General features: G+C 48.1%; 1 protein-coding gene across 3 annotated transcripts in view; it reads left to right on the top strand.

Moving 5' to 3' along the window:
- Positions 1-14,456: 14,456 nt before the first annotated feature.
- Positions 14,457-23,378, top strand: part of LOC147663817 (transcription initiation factor TFIID subunit 1-like) — a 382,030-nt gene continuing 373,108 nt past the window's right edge. For 2 of the 3 annotated variants that reach the window (XM_086950182.1, XM_086950180.1), the window contains exon 1: positions 14,457-14,785. In XM_086950182.1, coding sequence (XP_086806308.1) covers positions 14,678-14,785 — 108 coding nt within the window. In that variant the 5' untranslated portion in view covers positions 14,457-14,677. The remainder of the gene's footprint in view (positions 14,786-23,378) is intronic. The other variant, XM_086950181.1, reaches the window with a different exon arrangement.

Below are 23,378 nucleotides of genomic sequence, written 5' to 3'. Positions count from 1 at the left end.
CCCTGGTGTTTCACCAAACTGATGAAACCAATAATTCAGTGCTTAAGGGAGAGGGGCGTAAGAATGATCATCTACTTAGACGACATTCTGATTTTGGGATGCTCTCCGGAGATTGTTTCGCTCCATTTATCTTGGACGATTCACCTCCTTCAAGAACTGGGCTTCCTTTTGAACTTGCAGAAGTCCATTCTGACTCCCTCACAGGTTATGGAATTCCTGGGGTTCCAGGTCGACTCTGTGAAGGCTCAATTGCTCCTACCGCTCAAGAAGAGGGTGGCAATCAAGAAGGAGTTGAGGAAAGCGCTTGTCTCTCCGACAATTTCATTGAGGACCTTAGCTCGCCTGGTGGGGCTTTTGGCCTCGTCCATCCAGGCGATCTTTCCGGGCCCCTTGCACTATAGAGCGATGCAACGATTGAAAGCCTTACATCTTCGTAAGGGCGTGACTTACGCCCAGCAGGTTTTGTTGTCGACGGACGCTCGCACGGAGATGAACTGGTGGTTAGAACATTTGGAAGCCTGGAACGGCAAAGCCATCTTTGCGGCCACCCCAAAAGTTGTGATAGAGTCGAATGCGAGCCGGTGGGGCTGGGGAGCCCGTTGCGGCTCGGTGGAGACCGGGGGACGTTGGTCCCGCGAAGAATTGAAACTCCACATCAATTGTCTGGCACTCCTGGCGGGTTCATTTGCGGTGCGGACTCTTTCCCCTCAAAAGATCTCTTGTTGTATTCTCCTCCGCATGGACAATGTGTCCACGGTACAGTACATAAATCGCCTCGAGAAAATAAATCGCTCATCAAGAAATCAATCCGCATCTCAACCAGCTCTGACGCCAACCTCGCCAACTCCGAACACCTCCACTTCCAAATACACATCGACCCCAAGACCACACTCAGAGGCACCCTCCTCTACAGACCACCAGGACCCCGAGCTAAATTCAGTGATGACATCACGGACTTCATCACTCCACACGCGCTCCCCTCCAAAGACTACATCCTTCTGGGAGACCTCAACTTTCACCTTGAAAAGATCGACGACCGCAACACCGCCACCCTCGTGGACAACCTCGCCAACCTCGGACTTAAACAACTAGTCACTTCCCCCACCCACATCGCAGGTCACACACTCGACCCTATCTTCACCTCCAGCAACCATGTCTCCTTCAGCCACACCACGGACCTCCTCTGGACTGACCACAGCTGCGTTCACTTCACCTACAACAAACCAAAACCCAACATCCACCTCCAACCTACCCTGCAAAGAAACTGGAACAAAATCACCACGGACCAAATCTCCGCATCGCTCCTTTGAAACTCCCCAGCCCTCTCTTCTAACACCAACGAAGCCGCCGCCAACCTCACCCTATGGTTATCCAACACCGCCGACACCTTAGCACCACTGAAAAAACGTCAAAGCAAACCTGGCAGCAAGAAGGCCTCATGGTTCAACGATGATCTCAAAAAGTCCAAGAAACTCTGCCGCTCCCTTGAAAAGGCCTGGAAAAAAGACCCAACCACCAGCACCAAGGACGCCTTCAAAAGCGCCACCCGCACTCACCACCAATTGATCCGAAAAGCCAAGAAAACAGCATTCAAGGATCGACTTGACAACAACGCCCACAACAGCAAGGAACTTTTCAACATCGTCAAGGAATTTTCCAATCCCTCGGCCAACTCCAACGACATCACCCCCTCTCAAATCCTCTGCGACTCCCTAGCCTCATTTTTCCACAACAAGATTGCAGACATCCACAACAGCTTTGACAACCAACCCGGAAACCAACCCACCCTACCATTTGCGGATCATCTTCCCCCCGTGAACACCCTTAACGACTGGAACCCAATCTCCACTGAGGACACCATCCGCCTGATGAATTCCATCCACTCAGGATCCCCCACAGACCCATGTCCCCACCACATCTTCAACAAAGCAGACTCCGTCATAGCACCGCACCTCCGAGACGTCATCAACTGCTCCCTCAACTCCGCCACCTTCCCGGAAGACTGGAAACACGCTGAACTCACCGCCCTTCTGAAAAAACCAACAGCAGACCCCACCGAACTCAAAAATTACCGCCCCATCTCGCTTCTTCCATTCCCGGCCAAAGTCATCGAGAAAGCTGTCAACAACCAGCTCGCCGCCTTCCTCGAAGCCAACAAATCCCTCGACCCCTCACAATCTGGCTTCCGAGCAAAACACAGCACTGAGACCGCCCTCATCGCAGCAACAGACGACATTCGAACTCTTCTGGACAATGGAGACACAGTCGCCCTCATCCTCCTTGACCTCTCTGCAGCTTTCGACACAGTCTGCCACAGCACCCTTTTACAACGCCTCTATAACATCGGAATCCAAGGAAAAGCACTTGAATGGATCACCTCGTTCCTCACCGGAAGAACCCAGAGAGTCCGCCTTCCTCCATTCAAGTCCGAGGCCTCTGAAGTCATCTGCGGCGTACCACAAGGATCCTCACTGAGTCCCACCCTCTTCAACGTATACATGAGCCCCCTCGCGGCCATCGCACGCCAACACAACCTCAACATCATCTCTTACGCGGACGACACTCAACTGATCCTTTCCCTCACCAATGACCCCAGCACCGCCAAAACTAACCTACACGAAGGAATGAAAGAAGTTGCCGAATGGATGAAACAAAGCCGTCTGAAACTGAACTCGGACAAAACAGAAGTCCTCATCTTAGGTACATCCCCCTCTGCATGGGACGACTCCTGGTGGCCAGAAGCCCTCGGAAAAGCACCCATCCCGACAGACCACGCACGGAACCTAGGCGTCATCCTGGATTCTTCACTCTCAATGAACAGACAAGTCAGCGCCGTATCCTCTTCCTGCTTCAACATTCTTCGCATGCTCAGAAAAACATTTCGCTGGATCCCCTCCGAAACAAGGAAAACAGTCACCCACGCTCTGGTCACGAGCCGACTGGACTACGGAAACACCCTCTACGCAGGTACTACCGCAAAACTCCAGAAGAAACTCCAACGAATCCAAAACGCCTCAGCCAGGCTCATATTAGACATCCCACGCAACGAACACATCTCTGGTCACCTTAAAGACCTCCACTGGCTACCAGTCAATAAGAGGATCACTTTCCGTCTGCTTACCCACGCACACAAATCACTCTACGACATCGGACCAGATTGCCTCAACTCACAACTGTCCTTCTACACCCCCTCCCGCCAACTACGTTCTTCCAGCCAAGCCCTCGCCACTGTACCTCGCATCAACAAGACCACCATGGGAGGCAGATCCTTTTCATACCTGGCTGCGAAAACATGGAACTCACTCCCCGCTTACCTTCGCCTTACCCAGAACCACCTAGCATTCAGAAAGCAACTCAAAACATGGATATTTGACAAATAATCCTCCTCCCCTTCCTAAGCGCCTTGAAACCCTCTGGGTATGTAGTGCGCTATACAAATTCCATGACTTGACTTGACTTGACCTCGGGGGCACCAGGTCTCGTCTCCTTGCGGAGATAGCCAAGGATTTTTGGCACTATTGCCTGGACCATCAAATATCGGTGACGGCGGAGTACATTCCGGGATCTGTCAACGTGACAGCGGATTGGAACTCTCGGTATTTGAGGGATGTCAGCGATTGGAAGTTGCATCCCAGGATTTTCAGGGCTTTGGACCACTTGTGGGGTCCGTGTGTGATAGATCTGTTTGCCTCACGACTCAACAGACAGTTGCTCCATTTTTTCAGTTATCGCCCGGATCCGTTGGCGATCAGCTCGGACGCCTTTCTTCAGTCATGGACGATGGGCATTCTTTATGCTTTCCCCCCGTTCATCATGATTCCGAGGGTTCTAGCCAGTGCTTAATTTGTAAAATATGAAGTGCAGGTGCTCAAAAGTTTGTCGGAGGCCACTCCCACTTTTCTCTGGCTCCATCCACGTTCCACTGGCTCCACCCACTTACTATATTAGCTCCACCCACATCATCAACTGGCACTGCTAAACGTCAAAAGTAATATATACCTGATCTGAATTTCTGCAAGGGAGCCTTCCTCATAGTAAGGTTTTGAAAGGAGGTTCCCCAATCCCCTGCCCTATGAACATTTTGAAAAAGATTAAATCAAAAGTGCATTTAAAGCACAATTTTGGAATAAATTAGCTAAAATCATTATTGCATTGAAAAGGGACAATTTCAGTGCTGTTTGTGCAGATTGACAATACTGGGGTAGGGTATGCCATTTTTAACAGAGTCTATGAGTTTAAAGGTACAAATTGTACATAGCTTATGTGGCAAAATAAACCAAAATATTGTGAAAACACTCTGAACAGATAAACTGAATAAAAACATGGAATACACTTGAATGAGTCAGTCACATTCACTTCCAACGGCCGAAGGGGTATGGGGATTATTCAGTATAGTCAGTGGTGGCTGGTGACATTTGCAACTGGTGAGGTGTAAAACAATTGTCATACTTCTATGTGGCAAGCGAGCGTAGCGGGGTTCTCCAAGAACATTTTGAAAAAAGAGTAGGCAAATGGTGCATTTTCAAGCAAATTCGAGAGTGACACTATCCCAGAAGTGCTGCAGGCTGTGCTCAAAATAGTTAGTAAATTAGCAAGGATATAAGGTGCCAGCGGGTCATCCGGTCACTTTATGTCAGGGGGTCGCTTTATGTCTATCAGGAGTGAGTTTAAACAAATGGCCAAACCCCAGCACAGAATAACGGACATTTAAAGACGAACCGCTATGGTGACCCGGGGTAGATAAGAGGCGGCTATCGGCCAGAGGTTCTGGGCAGAGGGGACGGTGGAGTCAAAGGGAGCCAGAGGCACCGGGGTTCAGGGTAACATTTAAGGGCAAGCTATGAGGAATGGCGACACTGAGTGATATGGCCCTAGGGTGTATTCATGTATTTCTACAAAAGAAGTACTGTTTGAAGATTGTTTTGATGAAGACAACGGTCTGAAAATGAGGATCGTTTGAGCGCTATAAAGCAAACACCACAAAACAACACAGGCAAAAAACAAAAGGGGTGACAGTTCGAGTACAAGGAACACTGTACTAGTTATGTAAGGGAGCAAAATCACACAGTAACAATGAGCACACGTAGGCTTAAATTAAAGGCAACAAAAAGAGAACACCTACTGCTGCACACACCTTAGACGTTCCACCTTCCAATGTTAATAAATGTGCACCACTGATGTGGGTGAAAACGACTGCTACGATTTACAGCAATAAAACGATTCATTTTGTAACGTCAGAATTCTTATCCAAGTCCCATTCTCAAACAATGCAGTAGGCAATTACAGAAAAACAATTGCACTAACAGTGTTAACGATCTGATTGGCAAAAAATATTTTGTTCATATGTATTTGTTTAGATTAGCAAAAAATGGGCAATTAAAAAAATATGAACTACAGTATTGTGGAACGACGCACAACATTGACACTGAATACGTTGAACATATCCCAAACATTAGGGCTAGCAGTATACAATAGTAATTAGTTGCAGGAGCACCTACAGCTTTCTCACTTCTGCCTTCATTGTGTTTCCTTACTTTCAGTTCTCAGTGCATGACAGCACCGGCACCAGGCTAGCGACATAAACAAGTTATGCAGCTTCTTATTCATAATGGGATAAGCGAACCACAAGCACCGGCACAAATTAAGCACTGGAGCGGGCACTGATGCGTTGCACTGTTGGAGAATGATCAGATCAATAGCCTGGAGAAGTTGGGGGTTTTTGACAGCACCAATGAACAACCTCCATTATATAACAAGTAACTAAAGGGCAAGAAGCTTCCACTGGAGTGCAAATTAAACAAAACGCTGCCTGCCTGCCTCTCCCTCGTCTTCAGGCTAACACAGGAAGGTGACCCCATCTTCGAGGTAGAAACCACCAATCCAGCACTCCACTCTCCTACATAGCGTCCTGGACGGGTTGCGTTCAATTGTGAGTTTGGCATTGATTTGCCCAATGATTTACTGGAGCGCTTGTTAGCATCTTTCAAAGGGGTTTCCTTAAATGCGATGTGTGCGCGTTTCTTAATATCAGTGCCCTTCTGTGGCCTGGTGAAACCCCCTCTGAGGGTGACTTGTAAATAAAACAACACATGGGTAAAATAGGTGTATGGCTTGCTCACGCTGACTTCCCTCCTGAATTAAAAACTTTATGCCCCATGATTCCCTTAATTTGAAAATGATATTGCATTCGTATCTTTTATTAGAGCTAGCCCAACGCGGAGCTCCTTTTTACGCCACATTTTCCGCCTGGAAGCTTTCGCCCCTCGCAGTATTCGGGTACCGCGCGCCCTGCAGCTCCAGTAATACAAACCGAGGTATCAAGCTCTTTTGTATTTCAGAAATTGTTCCCCTAGTGTTTGGCTGCACGCAGCCTCAGAGCCCATGAGCAGCCCCTACACGTATTCCAAGACAAGAGCACTGATTTAGACTTACATGGATACTTTGGCTGCCCAGCTCGACACTTAACGTCGTCGTCGGTCGGGCCGGGCTGACTAAACTTCGACGATGACGAACGATGACTTGTGGGTAGCTGCTCCTGCAGTGCACTGGTTATGCTGGGGCGTGGCAAGGCAAAGTGAAAAAAATCTGCGTGCGCTGCCGCGCGCACAGCCACTACCTCAGTAGAACCCCCAACCCGGCCCCACCGCCCGCCCAACTAGGCACTGAAATAGTTAGTGTGTTGATGTTCCGAGTCCAATCTTCCACGGCCCGCACACTGTGCCAAACAGTCAACACTGCATCTCTGCTGCACTAGAAAGGCGCGCGGGCCTGCGGTCGCCATGATAATGACATGAATATTATATTTACGGTAGGATAATACGTGTACCGGAGTAGTAAGGTACATTTTAAAAAACATAAATGTGGGCGTGCGCAGCAGATGCATAGACCCGGCCCTGGTAATTAAGTGCCGGTGCTAAGCACCGGCAAGCACCGGCACAAATTAAGCACTGGTTCTAGCTCAGATTCGGAGACAGAAGGCAGAGGTGATTTTGATCTCCCCATGTTGGAAAACCCAAGCGTGGTTTCCGTTCGCGATGAGTCTTGCATGCGCACCTCTGGAGCGAATCTCATTGTTCCCAGACCTTCTGACGGACCCTGTGGGCCTTCAACATCCACTGGTCCTTCTGGATTAGTTGTCTCTCATGGCGTGGAGATTTTGAGGAGACGATGGCAAGTGCCGGGAGTTTCTCAGGACACTCTCTTTTTCTTGTCACAGGCATGGGCGCCTTCCACCCACAAGCGTTATGAGTCAGCTTGGAGACGCTGGGTTGGTTGGTGTAACGAACGACAGGGAGATCCGGTGGAATCAGATGTATCTATGATTGCGAATTTCTTGTCAGATTTGGCTCGGTCAGGCTTGGCTTACAGATCGGTGAACACTTTCTAGTCGGCTATTTCGGCGGGACATCCGCACGTGGATGGTAAACCTGTCGGAGAACACCCACTGGTGTGTAAGGTGGTTAGGGGGATCCGATTGGTGAACCCTCCTCAACCTAAGTATTCGGAGCTTTGGGACGTTTCTGTCATCTTGCGTTTTTTATCGTCTTGGCCGGCGAATGAGGGTCTGTCTAGAAAACAGCTCTCAGCGGAACTCACGATGTTGCTATGCTTGATTTCCTGCAGAAGAATCTCGGACATTCGGGCTCTGGGTTTGGCAGGTAGAGTATTTACTCCCATGGGAGTTTCCTTTACTATTTCTAAACATACTAAAACACATTCAAAATGTATTTCCTATCCTGCTTTTCCTCACCACAGTAAATTGTGTGTAGTAAAATGTTTGAAAGTATACGAGGATTGCACTAGAGAGTTTAGGAACGATTTTGGTCAATTATTGATTTCTCTTCAGAGACCTTTCCGACCAGTCGCCAATGCTACTCTGGCCAGGTGGGTTTCCTGGTTGTTGAGTTCGGCAGGTATTGATTCCTCCACTTTTGGAGCTCATTCTGTAAGGGGGGCTATGGCCTCAAAATCCTTTGGTGCCTGTTCTCGGCTTCAGGACATCATGACTGCGGCTGATTGGTCATCTGAATCTACTTTTAAAACGTTTTATCATAAACCTATTGTGAATGTAGCCTCGGTGGTGGTGGAGAAACTTTAAACTAGCATAATCAGAGCCTCCGTGGACTGACATAGAATGAAAAATTGTCTAGCATTCGCGACAAAGAATTTTCAATTCTATTAAGGACACGGAGGCGAGGATTATCCCACCCGGGTTGACAGTGATGTATTTTGTATTTCGATTTGAAGATGTGATATATTTTACCCACCCAAATGATGTTATGGCTTGTTGTATTCCTTGATGTTGGAATAGCCATTACGACATATCTTTTCGTTTCAGGTGATCAGCACAAGCAGACCTTTGTAATGTTCTTATATTCCCCCACAAGAGGCTCTGACACAGATGGTAGGTTCACTCTGTTTATTATACAGAATTCTACAATATCAGGTACAAGGGCGCCGAGCGTCTAATAGGATACCGCTCCGGTCGCCAACTGCCGGCTTTCTCTCTTTCGCGCCTTTACTTTCGCCTCTTTGCGCATGCGCGACTCTCCCGCTCTAGTCTACGGCGTCACGCGTCATCACGTGTACGCCGGTAGACTAGAGCGCACACCACATATCTCCCCCCTTTACCAAACACAACGTAAAACAATTTCCCCCCCCAACCAAGTGTCCTGAACAGTGGACATAGTCTGGGTGGGGCACCGGGGGGAGGCACCAGCTAGTGTCCATCCATCACAAAGTCACTATAACGAGAGGGCAACGCAACTGCCCTTCCACTGCGGGTGTGTCTTACCGGCATGTTCTCTCTCGCCTCCGTCTCTCCAGGGGACACCCCAGCTTCTCTCACATCTGTTCCCTGCTCCGCCTTAGCTTGTATTCCTCCTCCGTCACTCGGCCTGGCTCTCAGGACAGCTCCTTCATTGTCCTTGTCTGCATCTTCCCTTTGGTTGTCTGAGCTGAACTCCGGAAGAGGTCTGTCCTCCGGTTGATCCACGCATCTCTCGACTTCCTCGGCCTTCGGCCAGACCAGTATTTTGTTGACCCTGGCCATGCGGTCTTGCGACCAGACCTTGCCATCACTGAGGAGAGCCGCCCTGCCACGCACCTCCTTGACCTGCAGCGGCTGGCTGAATTTGCTTTCGCCCTTCTTCTGTAGGGTGGGGAGTTTGATCCTAACCCACTCCCCTTCTTCCAACGCCGTCTCCTTCGCACTTCGTCTCTTGTTGTAGTGGGCTGCGTAAATCTTCTGTGCCTTCTCCAGATTTTGCTGCACCACTGCTGGGGACCATTTGCTGGTGATGGTCTTCTCCCTCCATGCCACGTTGTCTCGGGTGAAGGGGTGCCTTCCTCTTAACACTTGAAACGGACTGTACCCCACTACAGAGGGCGTTATCCGGTATGCCCAAATCATGTTCATCATCTCCATCTCCCAGTCTTTTCCCTGCGATATGGCTGCCTGGATGGAGCCCATGAGCACTCTATTGAACCTTTCGACTTGGCCGTTGCATGCTGGATGGTACACGGCCGTGTGTCTCACCTCGATCCCATTCCTTTTCATGTATCTCTTCCACTTGTCCGATACAAATTGCGGACCATTGTCACTGAGGATTGTTTTGGGAATTCCTTCTCTGAGGAACACCCCAGTTAGGAACTTCAGGATCGTGTCTGTGTCCATCGCTTCCTGTATGTCCACCTCTGGCCACTTGGAGTATTTGTCTATTAGCACACAAATGTACTTGTTCACTCCTCTACTGTCCAGGACGGGCCCCAGGATATCTATAGCCACGTCCTCCCAAGGGCCATGCGGGGTGTCGAACTTCCCCAGAGCGGGTCTGAGGGGGCGGAGCACCTTGTCCGCTCCTTGGCACTGTCCGCACTCCCGCACTTGTCTCTCGATGTGGGCATCCATTCCTGGCCACCAATACATCTGTTTGACCCGTGCTTTGGTTTTCACTATGCCCAGGTGCCCCTCGTGGAGTACTTTAAGCAGTCGGGGGATCAGCGACTCTGGTGGCACCACTCTCTCTCCTCTGTACAAGAATATCCCCGAGTCACTCAGGGACAATTCTTCTCTCATCTCATAGAAACGTCGGACACCATCCGTTAGCTTCTTCTTGTCCGGCCACCCCACGGTGAGATGTCTCCTTACTTCCATCTTCTCCTCATCGAGCTCATAAGCTGCCTGCCATTCCTGCGCACTGATGGACGACTCATGATCCTCCATGCTAGCGACCATCTCCTCTGTGTCCGGAGTCTCCCCTGGCGCCTCTTCCATGGCCGATGCCCGGCTGAGGTAATCAGCCACCCTGTTCTGCGTACCTGGAAGGTATTCCACGTCGTACGTATAATCTAGCAGCTTCAGGGTCATTTTTGCTATTCTCGGGGTGGCTGTGTCATGGCCTGATGACGTCAATACTTTGATGAGTGGCTTATGATCCGTTTGGAGTCTGAATCTCGTGCCCCATATGAACTGGCGAAATTTGCCCAACGCCCACGTGACCGCCAGCATCTCCTTTTCAATCACGCTGTACCTCTGCTCCGTCGGGGACAGCGCCCGGGATGCGAAACTGATGGTTTCTTTTGTTCCGTCCTCCCTTTCTTGCGCCAAGACAGCCCCCAAGCCCTTGTCGCTTGCGTCTGTCGTTACTATGGTCTTGCCCGTGGGGACATACCCCTGCAGTGGAATAGCATGGCTGATGCAGTCTTTAATGGCCTCAAATTCTGCCTGGGCCTCCTTATCCCATTCGAACTTTGTACTGTGCCTGGTCAATTGTCTCATCCTGTGCGTTCTCGTGGCAAAATGTCTTACAAACTTGCTGTAATACTCGGCCATTCCCAGGAATGACCTCACTTCCTCCTTGGTAGTTGGGGCACTGGCGTCCTTGATTGCCTTCACATTCTGCTCCTTCGGTGAGATCCCGTGTGTGCCTATCTCGTGCCCCAGGTAGGTCACTGAGCGAGACCCAATCCTGCACTTGCTCCACTCCGCCGTCATCCCTTTGCCTTGCAGCACTCCCAGCACTTGGCGTAGTTTTCTGTCGTGATCTCCCTTGTTGGAGCCCATCACTAGGATGTCGTCTTGGAAGTATTGCACTCCCGAGATGTCCTTAAACAATTTATGCATCAGCTTCTGGAATACGGCCGCAGCGGACGCCAGGCCGAAGGGCATTCTCCTGAATTGGTAGCATCCAAAGGGCGTTATGAACGCTGTGTACTTTCTGCTCGACGGGTGGAGTTCTATCTGGTAGTATGCAGACGTGAGGTCTATGGTGGAAAAATGGGTAATACCTTTTGTCTTTGCCAGCATCTCTTCTATTCTGGGGAGCGGGAACCTCTCCACTATGAGGTTTTTGTTAAGCTCCCTCAGGTCCACACAGAGCCGGACCTTGCCATTGGGCTTTTTCACCACCACCAAGGGCGATAGCCATTCTGCACTGTCCACTGGCTCGATGATATCCAGTTCTTCCAACTTCCGTAGTTCCTGGCGCACTGCCTCACTTGTGGATATCGGTATGTTCCGGACCTTATGCACCACCGGCACTGCACCTTCCTTAAGGACCATTTTGTGCACAAATTTGTCCAGTTTGCCAACCGTGCCTTCAAACACCTTGGGGTATGCTGCTTTCCAGTCTTCCTCCCGCGAGAGGGGCCATTCATCAGTGAGCAGGATCTGTTCTTTCCCTCCAGGATTGAGTATTATGCCGAGGGCACCTGCATCTCTCCATCCTAGGACGGATGGGCCCTTTTCCGCTACATACAGGGTGCACGTGGCCGACCTTCCCCTGAATTCGAACTCCAGGTCCTTGCATCCTACCAATGGAATGGAATTCTCGGTGTACGAGATGGGCCTGATGTCCGGCGGCTCCAGGTCGGGTCCTAATACTGGCGCGAAATCCTCTTCCCAGATTGATCTTTGCACTATGGTCCAGGGGGACCCCGAATCCACCGCCACGTATACCTTGACGCCCCCGATGTGCATGTTGGTGCGGGGCTTATCTCTTCGCTTCCCGGATACGTCCAGTACTTGGTCCTCTATGCATAGCACCAGGTCGTCTTCTTCCTGGTCCTCTTCTTCACTTACGTTGGCTGTGGCCGCGTCGATGCACTTGACCGTGGACTTCATCCCTTTCTTCCGGCAGACCTTCTCAAAATGACCGTTCAACCCGCAAAACGCGCACCTGGCGCGAAACGCTGGGCAACGCCTGTCCTGGGCTGTGTGTGCTGCACTGCCACATCGATAGCACGCAAACTTCGATCCCTGGCTGGGGCGGGGCAGCTGCTTCCCTGGCCCTCTTGTGTCCTTCCTCGGGTCTCCATAGGTGCTTTTGGGCTTGCTGGCATGTGGCGCCTCGTCGATTTTGTTAACCATCGGTCTCGGCCCACTTTCCCTTTTCGCCGCGTCTGCGCCCCTCTTCGACATTTCTGCCTTCTTGACCATTGCTACCACTTCCTTCAAGGTTGTTTCATTCATCGCCCATAGCTTGTCTTGTACTGCTCTGCTGGTGGTGTGCATCACTATTTGGTCCTTGATGTATTCATCCTGCAGGTTCCCGTACCTACACGTGATTGCTAGCCGGCGGAGCGCTGCCACATAGTCATCGATGGACTCTCCTGCCTCCTGCTTTCTCTGTTGAAAGTTATAGCGGTCTATCGAGACACAGACTGCTGGACGATAATGACTGTCCAGATCGTCCAGTGCATTCACAAAGACGTCCGTCTCCGCTGCACCTCTCTCTTTGGGCACCAAATTCTTAAACACCCTGACCCCTTCTGGGCCTAAGTTGTGGAGCAACAGCCTTTTTTTTCTTTCCGGCTTGTATTTCCCTTCGCTCTCATCCTCCAGGGCTTCAATGTAATTGAGGAAGTATTCCTTCCAGTCTTCCCATTTAAGTTGGGGTTCACCTGGCCTGGTTAGGAATGGGACCGGTGCCATAAGGGCTGATGCCTGGTTCGCCATTCTGGCTTCGCCTCTAGGTACCTCTTCCTGGGCCCTTTGGGTGGGTTCACCGGACGCTCCTGCGCTCGCTGCCGTGTCACCTTGACCCCTTGGGCTACCTGGGGTGTTGTCCCTCGTAGAGTGCGCTGTCTGCACTGTCCTCCCCCCTTCCTCTGACTCAGGGGTGTCTCCCTTAGTTGCCAGGTTGCTGCCTGGGGGCTCCCGGGGTCCTGGGCCACACTGACCTGGCTATTGCTGTTGGTGTGTAGCTCCTGGTCGTGCTGCTGCGCTGCTGCCACGCCCTTGTTTGATTTTCTTGCAGGTTCTGTGCTCTCCTAGCTCGTGGGTGTAGTTGTGGGGGGTTTAAATTTTCTTGCCGATGTCCCTGCACCAGGTGGTGTCCGGGTCCCAGCCTCGTCGCCACTGTAATGTTCTTATATTCCCCCACAAGAGGCTCTGACACAGATGGTAGGTTCACTCTGTTTATTATACAGAATTCTACAATATCAGGTACAAGGGCGCCGAGCGTCTAATAGGATACCGCTCCGGTCGCCAACTGCCGGCTTTCTCTCTTTCGCGCCTTTACTTTCGCCTCTTTGCGCATGCGCGACTCTCCCGCTCTAGTCTACGGCGTCACGCGTCATCACGTGTACGCCGGTAGACTAGAGCGCACACCACAACCTTAATAAAGATTCCTGTGTACTAAGTTGAGCCTCAGCTGAGGAGAGGTTTCCCTTCGGACAAGAGGATGCGATAGTTGCCACGTTGGGCTGCAGTCTTGGTTTGACTGCGAAGGACATCGCAAAGAAAGAGGAAGGTTCCGGTTTTGCATGGACTGTTATTGTATGAGACTGGACAGTGATTGGTGCAGACTTATGGAGGGGGTTGTCCTTCCGGGGGTCATGCCAGTTTAAAGTTTTTATTGGCTGCTGTTTCTGTCAGTAAAGATAAGAGAAGCATAATCAGAGCCTCCGTGTCCTTAATAGAATTGAAAATTCTTTGTCGCGAATGCTAGACAATTTTTCAGTCTGGCTATCTGTTTACAATATGGTGTGTATGCCGAGCTAATTTAAAGTTAGGGCTCGCCCAATCAAACACCCTACTGCACCATTGTGATTGATTGTTTTACAAATCTGATTTTATTATATCTTAAGTGTCACAAATGTGTACTTTAAAAATATTTATTATATTTTTAAACTTCCTTAGGAATTTTCTAACAACATTTTAATGCACATGGATTTTACTAATGCAAAATTTGAACCCCGTGACTTGTGTTGTACTTGTCTTTAGTTGTGCTTTTCTGGCCTTGTCAGACCCAAATAAAGCTTTGCTTGACTTGGCTGCGTCAATGAACCAATGGAGACCGCCCCCGCGCCCGGCAGCGCCAGCATGCGTCCCTCTTCTATGTCTCTGGCACCGTCCGACGCGAGTCCGCTCTCTCTGTCCATGCTCCTCGGATCCGCTGCTGGGATTGGCTGGGCCTCAGGGACTGCTTCCGGGTCAGTGTGGGCAGCGCCGTACCGCAGGCCGCGAGTAAACAGGAGGCGGGAGCTGTCTTCAGTGCGGCCGGGACAGGGTGGGGGTGCCCGGTGGGGGCCCGCGGAGGCCCGGGAGCGGGGCTGAGGGGGCAAGGTCTGTGCGGACGCGAGGGAGCCCGAAGGGACTCAGGGCAGGAAAGGGCTCTGGAGGGACCCAGGTGACAGGGGCCCGCGGGGAGGGGCCCGCTGACAGGGCCCCGTCATGTCGGACTCGGAGAGCGACGAGGAGCGGCCCTTCTCCCTCACCGGCTTCCTCTTCGGGAACATCAACGAGGCGGGGCAGCTGGAGGACGAGAGCGTGCTGGACAAGGTGAGCCGGGCTGGGGCAGAGGGGGGGCCAGAGGCACAGACTGGAGGATGGGGGCGAGGGAGTGATGGAGGGGGAGACCGGGGGTGAAAGACACTGGAGAGGGAGGGAGAGAGAGGACCAGAGGCCCAGACTGGAGGAGGGGGCGAGGGAGTGAGACACAGGCAGAAACTGAAAGGTTGGGGCGAAAGTGTGCTGCAGGCTGAGACTGGGGTGAGGGGGCCGTAAGGGGCACTGGAGAGAGAGGACTAAAGGCACAGACTGAAGGGTGGGTGGGGGGGGGGGCATGGCATTGGTGGTTGAATGGGTGGGGGGGGGGAGAGGGGGTGTCCTGGACGAGGTGAGAGCAAAAGGACATAAAAGGCAGGCAACATCTAAGTCAAAGACACTGGGGTCAGGCGGATGAGAGTGAGACAGAGCCGGGATAGATGCAGATGGAGATAGAGAAAAAGAGCTTCGATCCTGTGTGACAGCAGAGTATGCTGTACTCCACGACACAGGGATGATATGTTTGTGACGGAAAGTGGACCAGCGTTATGTAGTGGAGGATAAGCTAAGTAGTGGACAAGATTGTACCAGAGGGGTCATCCGCCCGGGGGTGGGGTGATATGTGTGCTGGACAAGGGAAGACCAGTATTGAGGAATAAAAGGAATGAAAATGTGTTGTCCAAAGTTAATGTCACAACACCTCTCAGTAAAGATATGAAATTGTGCATGATGGAGCTAGATAGTTATTAGCTGGCACATGTGTTGAGCAGTGTATTGTATTACAATATTTTCATAGCGCAGATTATCCCTATGTGAAGTGCTGAAACACTTGCTTACGTCAGTGGCACGCTATTTATTTGTTTATTTTAAAAGTTTTATATAGCACGAACTAGACCCTGGAAGTGTATCGGAACGCTTTACTAATGTATATCAAATAGCTCGATAAACTAGGACTAAAATATGAGTTGATAGCAGGGAAAGCATAAATGGTGTCAATACTAGTAGGGGATCTGGAAAGTACTCAAGAGTGTGTTAGACATTCGTCTTTGGAATCAGGTGCAGATCCTGGTTGGTGAGCTAAATCAAGTGTTTGGATCAAGGTAAGGATTTGTTCATTAAAAGCAGTCTGACTTCTTTTTTCAAGGAAGTGCTTGAAGGGTTCATTCTGATATCTGGGCGCAGGGCGTTCCAGATTCTAGGTGCTAGTCCAGAGATAGTACGGTTGTATGTTTTCTTTTTCCGAGGTGCTGGTGCTTCTCAACATTCTGCTACCACCTGATAATTCAAGTTTATCGGCTAAATACCTTGGTGTGTCATGCAGGCAATTTTTTCTAATTTTTTTTATTTTTTATTTTTTTAATTTCAAATCGTTTTTATTAGGAAACAAATAGATCAAAGAATGAATGAAATGAAATGAGCACAAAATAACATTAAAGGTTACATACAATGGATCATGATGAAAGCATAATACAAAATACGTACAATGCAAAAAGTTCTAAGTAATAATAGTAACTAATAATAAATAATAATAACAATAATAATAAAATACAGAATAAGGATGCATATCAAAATCCAAGGATGATGTCCAATTCACAATTGTTACATGGATGCAGATTGGTATACATACAACAAGATCTTTTAGAGCCCAGGGTTACATTCTCACACAACTCCAACGAATGAATCGTCGAGTCTGATGAGTGCCATTAGATGTAAGTATGACCATAGCCTCCCTGCCCGAGATTCTTAACGAATACCATTACATAAACAGTGACAGCTAGAGAGTTTACCGATGGTACAGATACTGCAGAGTAGCTTTTTTAGGGGGGATCAAATGAAAAGGAAGAAGCATCAAGGGATTTCCAAAGCTTCTTATGTGAGGCACGCCAAGGGGAGGAGTGCAGAGCTGGGTTGTCCGCTCCTCCTCTTAAGCTGTGTTCTTGCCTCATAAGGGAGCCAGTTCAGTGCCTTTAGATCAGGGGTGATGTGGTTGTTTGTTTTGGAGCCGGTGACAAGTGTTGCAGCCGCGTTGAGGGGGGGCTCCTAGTGAAGCCAGTCTGGATCTCGGCAGACCACATAAGGTTGTATTCCCATTGTCTATTCTGGATAGCACTAGAGCTTGCATGGCTGATTTGAGGTCTTCGATGGGGAGGAAGGGTTTTAGTTTTCTAATGTTCATATGATAGTTTGCTCCTCTGGTGGCTGTGCTGATATGTTCCTGCATGTTGATATTTTTGTCGAGTGTTATTCCCTGTGATCTTGTGGAATCTATGATCTGTGATTTGCAGTTGAAAGCTGTTAAGTGTTTCATCCAGTCTTCAATGTTGCCGTGTCCTCGTGGTGGGGTAATTAGGGGGAATTCAGTTTTGAGTGCCTTAAGTTTGAGGTGTTTTCTGGCCAGCTAGTTGTGTGTTTTTTGCAGAGTTGTATTAAGTATGTACATATCATCTGGGAATGAAATTGTTAGGTATAGTTGGGTGTCATTCACATATATGAGGTAATGAACATTGGAGAGTTTCAGAATTTTTGTTAAGGGCTCCATGAATAGATTGAAGAGGGTAGGTGATAAGGAGGAACCCTGAGGGACTCCCAGGTTGACCACCGTGGTAGTGAACAGCGATTGGTTTATCTTGTTTCTTTGCGTTCAGCTGTGTAAGAAAGAGGTGAACCATTTTAGGACAGCCCCATATAAACCCATTCTGTGTTCAACTAAGTCCAGGAGACTATAATGTTTGACCGTATCGAAGGCCGAGGATAGGTCATGGAGGATTAGGAGGCAGGATTCGTTTTGATCTAGTATTCTGAGCGCGTCAATGACAATGTGTGTCAGGGCTGTTTCCCTGCTATGGTCCTGCTGGAAGCGTGATTAGAACTTGTCTATGAGGTGGGATTGAGCTATGTGTGAATGGACGCATTTCTCCAGTAGTTTTGCTAGGGTAGGAATAGTGGATCTTGGATTGTGCGATTAGCTGTGTTTTTTTTTTTTTAGAATGTGGTATTTGGCCTTCTTTAAGGCAGTTCAGAAGTGTTCCTTGTAGTAGTGAGGTGTTCACTATTTTTGTCCAGAGAAGTTTTGATCACGCTGAAGATGTTGTCTGGAAAAAGGGTCGCAGAAGTGATTTGATGGTTTACGTGTTGTTAAGTTCTTGAGAATGTCATTTCGTCAAAAGTTTTGAAAGTGTTCCAAGATGCTTTGTTTTTTGTGGGTAAGTCCGAGTTGGTTAGGGGTTTGTACAGAAAGCGGCACATAGGGTGTAAGTGGAGGTATCATTGTGAGGTGTTAATTTGCTGTTTGGAGTTCATTTTCTATATTTTTAGATTTTTCAAGGCAGTAGGGGACAAATATGTTGCAGTTTGGTTGCGAGTTGGGCCGTAATGTAGAGGCGATGGGTTGTTGAGAGGAATGTTTGATAATTTTAAAAAGTTTTCTTGGGCAATTTCTGGCATTCTTTAGTTAAACTTTGAAGAAATTTGCTTTTGAGATTCTGATGTGTTTGTTGTGGGTGTTCCTCTGTGATCTTCGTTGCTTAAGGTGCTCTAGCCATGGCGAGGATCTCCATTCCCGTTCAGCTAGTCTCAGGTTGCGTCTTTTGTTAATGTAGGCACCTGTTGTACCATGGTTTGGAGTCTTTAGAGGACAGTCTTTTCAGCTGAAAGGGCGCAACTGCATCAAAAATGCTAGTCATTGAGTTGTTGTAGTGGTTTGTGAGGTCATGGACATCTGTAAGGTCCGTTGGCGGCGTTAATACATTGTTGCTGAGGGATGTCAAAAATTGAGATTAATGTCGTAAGTTTTCTTTTTCCATTGTTTGGGTTTCTTAAGTTGGGGTTTAGGTGTTTTTATGGCGTCGGTGATAAGGAAGGTGATGCATTGGTGGTCTGTCCAGTCAGTCTTCATTCAGGATACAGTTTAACCCAGCTGATGTAGTGTTTTCAATAAAGGCTCAATTTTCAGCTTCCATATTGTTGTAGCCCAACATGTTTCTTCACTATGAGGCTTCCTTTCTAAAACATTTCTGGCCAACGCACTCAGTTGTGCCACTATGTCCAAATTCTTTCCCCTCAAAAAGCTGTTTTGTTAACTCAGATCACTGTACCTACAGACTCGAACACTGCTTCTTCAGCACTGCCTCACAAAGTTTAAAGTTGTTGCTTATGCCACTTGTCCGTTACGTATGTATACTCTGTACAAATACTGATTAATGACCAGAACCAAACCAACACAAACATTCTGGACCTGAGCTTTCCTTCCCAAGAAGCAAAGCCAGTTTTAATTTTTGCCTGTACTGCTGATTTCGACTCAGAATTGGGACATAATAATAGTTTGTTACCCTTTTCCTCTTTACTCACCAAACCATAACATCATCTAAAAGTAATGCTATTGTATCTCTTTAATGGTCTGTCTCTACTTCAAACTCTTGTCACATTGTAGTGGATGAAAGCTCTGTTTCGCACACTGATTGATTGGGCATCAACCACGAACTGCTCCATTCATTCATGCACAATTTTGTAATTCGCCAAAATATCCCATCTCTCAGTCCCTATATGAGAGAAGCTTAGCTCATAATTGGTTGAGTTTACTCATTTGAGCTCTGTAATATCACCCTGGAGGGCGTGGAGAAACATCCCTGCATTCAACCGAATGTAGATCAAATAAATGTTCTTTGTTTTTCATGAGTGAAAGATCTGTTCAAGCACCAGTAAGGTTTCTATAAGGTGTAAATAAGAATTGTATCTTATGGGACCATTTGTTTTGTATGTTATGAATATCCCGGGCCAGTTGAGTTAACAGGTTTTCCTTGTTAATATAGTATGGCCTTCTTAACAGACAAACAGTGGCACTACGATCATTAAAGCGCAGACAGATGCCTCTTGCGCTATTTGAGGCACATCAAATAATCTTTTCCATCTGTGATACCGTCAAGATCCCAGAGCTTAAAGTCCGGCTGTACCGATTATGGCATCTGTTGGGTAAGGAGAAGTTAATAATGTTCCCCACTAAACAGAGAAGTGTGGTCCCCTTTTATTTCCACAGAACTTAAAGAACTGCTTTTCCCTAAATACTTTAGCTTGTTACACATACTGGCCAAAATGACATGGAGACCAGGCCGAGTGAAAACAACTTGATTAGAAAAGAGTTGATAGAGACTCGTCTTGCAGCAGATGGAGGAACCCGTTAATCTACCAGTGCAGTGGAGAAACCACTAACATGATTGTTTCTTTACCTGTGAGTGTTGGCGGCAAGGTGGGTGGTGGCTTAAGAGAGTTCGTTTTTCAATGTCTGTCTCCCTCTGGCATCTGGGATGTAGGCAGATATATCTTACTATTTCATATTAAAACTTCGTCAATAGGGCAGAGTTGATCCATAAAACAATTCCTTTTACTGTATTAATCTCTTTAATAATTCAGCTGCATTAACACCTACTCTTTCGACGCTTCACATAAAGCTCCGTTCATAATTTTATCACTCCATAATTTTTCCTTTGTCTTAGTCCTTGCAGGACAAGAATAAACCTTGCATATCCTCTCTAAATAATCTAAGAAACATAGAACACAGGCACAGAATGTTGATGCAGTATTTCAGTGGATTCAGTGAATTATGCAACATTTTTAATGGCTTCTCATTTTCTTGATTTTGTTAAACACCAGGGAAATCGTATGTATATATGTGTGTGTGTGTATATATATATATATATATATATATATATATATATATATCTATATCTATATCTGTCTTTCAGAGCAGCTCATGTACATACTACCTCGTAGTCCAAATCAGTTGCTGTATATCCATCCGTAAACCTAATGAATCACATTGTGATACTCGTACTACGCCTCCTCTCTAATCAACTTTGAATTGGAATTGGGCACTCAGGCTCCGTTCCTCTCTGAGATACAGTCTGGTCGGACTGAGAAATGCAAATCGCTTCATGTATTGATAAAACTGTTGATAGATTAATGGAGCTGTGTTCTGTCAATGTTCAATCCGAGTGGGAAAATGGAGCTCTCATAATATAGAATCAAAAATTAGCTAGCATTCGCGCCAAGAATTTTCAATTCTATTAAGGACACGGAGGCGAGGATTATGCTTCTCTTTCTTTACTGTAAAATTCACAGCAGCCAATAAACATACAGTTTCATAAAAATAAACTACAAAGACCATGATGCTCGGCTTAAGCCACGCCTCCTTAGCCCTCATAAGAGCCCTGGTAACAGTCCCAGCTTCCTCTTTCTTTGCTCGAACTTGCAGAATAAGTCCAATAATCCAAAACAGTCTATAAAATTCTCCAACATGGAATAACAGGGAACCTCGTTCCAACTTTTCATTGCCTAGAAAAACAAATATAAACAACCCGTAATTCCTGTATAAAACCAGTATTAATCATATTATAACGGGCGGGTAAGCATGATCATATATTGAACATAGGATTATCCCACGGAGGTGCGATAATCCTCGCCTCCGTGTCCTTAATAGAATTGAAAATTCTTGACGCGAATGCTAGCTAATTTTTGATTCTATTACAGGACCGGAGGCTTCAGATTATGCTAGTTTAACGCTGTATCAAACACAACAGATGCAATATCTCCCACCGGCTTATAATAAAACTGTTTGAAGGTCGATTCAGACGACCAATCGGTACAATGCATAATATCTTGCACATTTGCTCCCAACAAAAATGACTTTGAAGCCATGGCTCCACGCACCGAGTGCGCCCCAAACCGTTGAACATCAACCCCAGATTCTTTCATGATCAATTTAAGCCACCTCGCAATAGTGGCTGAGGACACAGGTTTAAATGGCTTTGTACAGCAATCAAAAGCTGGGTAACCCCAGTCGGTCTCAAAGAACGAGTACACTCCTCGTAAGCTTTCAAGCATTGAACAACGCAAAGTTTAGCATTACTATGAAAGGCATTATAGTCAATCTGTCTAGAAAGTGTTTTTGTGCGACCTGTAATAGTAAAAGAAACTCCCTCCGGAGTAAATACTCTACCTGTAATATCTAATGCACGTACATCCGATGATCTCCTGCAAGCCGATAAGTATAGTAGCATAGCTAATTTTGCAGACAGCTGCTTCCTTGAAAACAAGTCATTAGAGGGCCAACTATCAAGAAGTTTGATTACTAAAGAAACATCCCACAGTCCCGAATACTTGGGCTTGGGAGGATTTGCGACACGTATGCCTTTGAGGAGTTTGCATACTAAAGGGTGTATTCCCTTCAATGTGGGAGTGACCCGCGGAAATAGCAGATCGGAAATTATTCACCGATCGATAGGCCAAACCGCTAGCCGCCTTTTCCGACACAAAAATCACAATCTGTGAAAGGCTTGCCCCCACAGGATCCAAGTCCCGTTCCACGCACCAACATAACCATCCCTTCCAGGCTGAAGAATACCTTTTTCTCGTGGAAGGGGCCCAAGCCTGTTTGATGAAGTCATTAGCCGTTCCTGAAACTCCAGGCAAATTCCACTGTTGCCTGAAAGCCTCCATGCCATCAGCGCGAGGCGTTGAGACAGGATCAATGGATGTTGTTCCAGCAGAGGTCCCAGAAGAAGGGACTCCGACCAGGGCAACATCCTGGGGAGGTCGCAGCACATCCCCAACAGCGGGAACCAAGGTTGCGACCTCCACAGAGGCGTCACCAGGACCACCTCCGCTTTCTGTTTGAGAATGTGTGAAGGTACCCGTGGAATGAGAAGAAAGGGAGGGAACACATAGTTCACCGTCCCCGACCAGTCCTGCAGAAAAGCATCCGTTGCTGACGCTGCTGGATCCGGCCTCCAGCTGAAAAACTTGGGCAGATGGCTGTTCAGCCTGGATGCGAACAGGTCGATCTGACAAGGACCCCAAAGGTCCTGTAGCCACAGAAACATTCTGGGGTGCAGCTGCCAATCGCTGTAATCCCGAAGATGTCCCGAGTTCCAGTCCGCTATCACGGTGGACTGTCCCGGGATGTACTCTGCTATAACCGTGATCTGCCGTTTGAGGCAATAATGCCAAAAATCCTTGGCTATTTGCACCAGTATGGACGATCTCGTCCCCCCCCAGCTTGTTTATGTATCGTACCGCAGAGACGTTGTCCATTCGAAGGAGAATGCAACACGGGGTCTGCTGCGGGGAGAGGGTCTTGATCGCGAAGGATCCTGCGAGGAGTTCTAGACAATTTATGTGTAACTCCAACTCTTGAGGAGCCCATCTTCCTCCTGTTGAAACTGCGCCACAGCGCGCTCCCCAGCCCCAACGGCTGGCATCGGATTCTATAATCACCTCGGACAGCGAACCGAAAATGGCTCTGCCGTTTCACGCTTCTACGTGGCTCAACCATCATTGCATCTCGTCTCTCACCTCCTGTGGCAGGGGAACCAGGTCTGAATAAGCCAGACTTCTCTGAAGGTGCTGGATTTTCAATCTCTGTAGCGCCCTGTAGTGAAGGGGCCCTGTAAAAATCGCCTGAACGGACGATGCCAATAAACCCACTACTTTGGAGACCGTCCTGAGTGAGATCATCTGTTTGTTGAGAAGAGAAACAATCTTTTTCTTTATGTCTTTCAATTTGGATTTTGGAAGACTCAACTGTGCCGCCTGTGAATCGATTACAAAGCCTAGA

Source organism: Lissotriton vulgaris, unplaced genomic scaffold, assembly GCF_964263255.1.
Source record: "Lissotriton vulgaris unplaced genomic scaffold, aLisVul1.2 SCAFFOLD_220, whole genome shotgun sequence".
Lineage (NCBI taxonomy): Eukaryota > Metazoa > Chordata > Amphibia > Caudata > Salamandridae > Lissotriton > Lissotriton vulgaris.
This window is presented reverse-complemented; position numbering and strand designations above follow the sequence as displayed.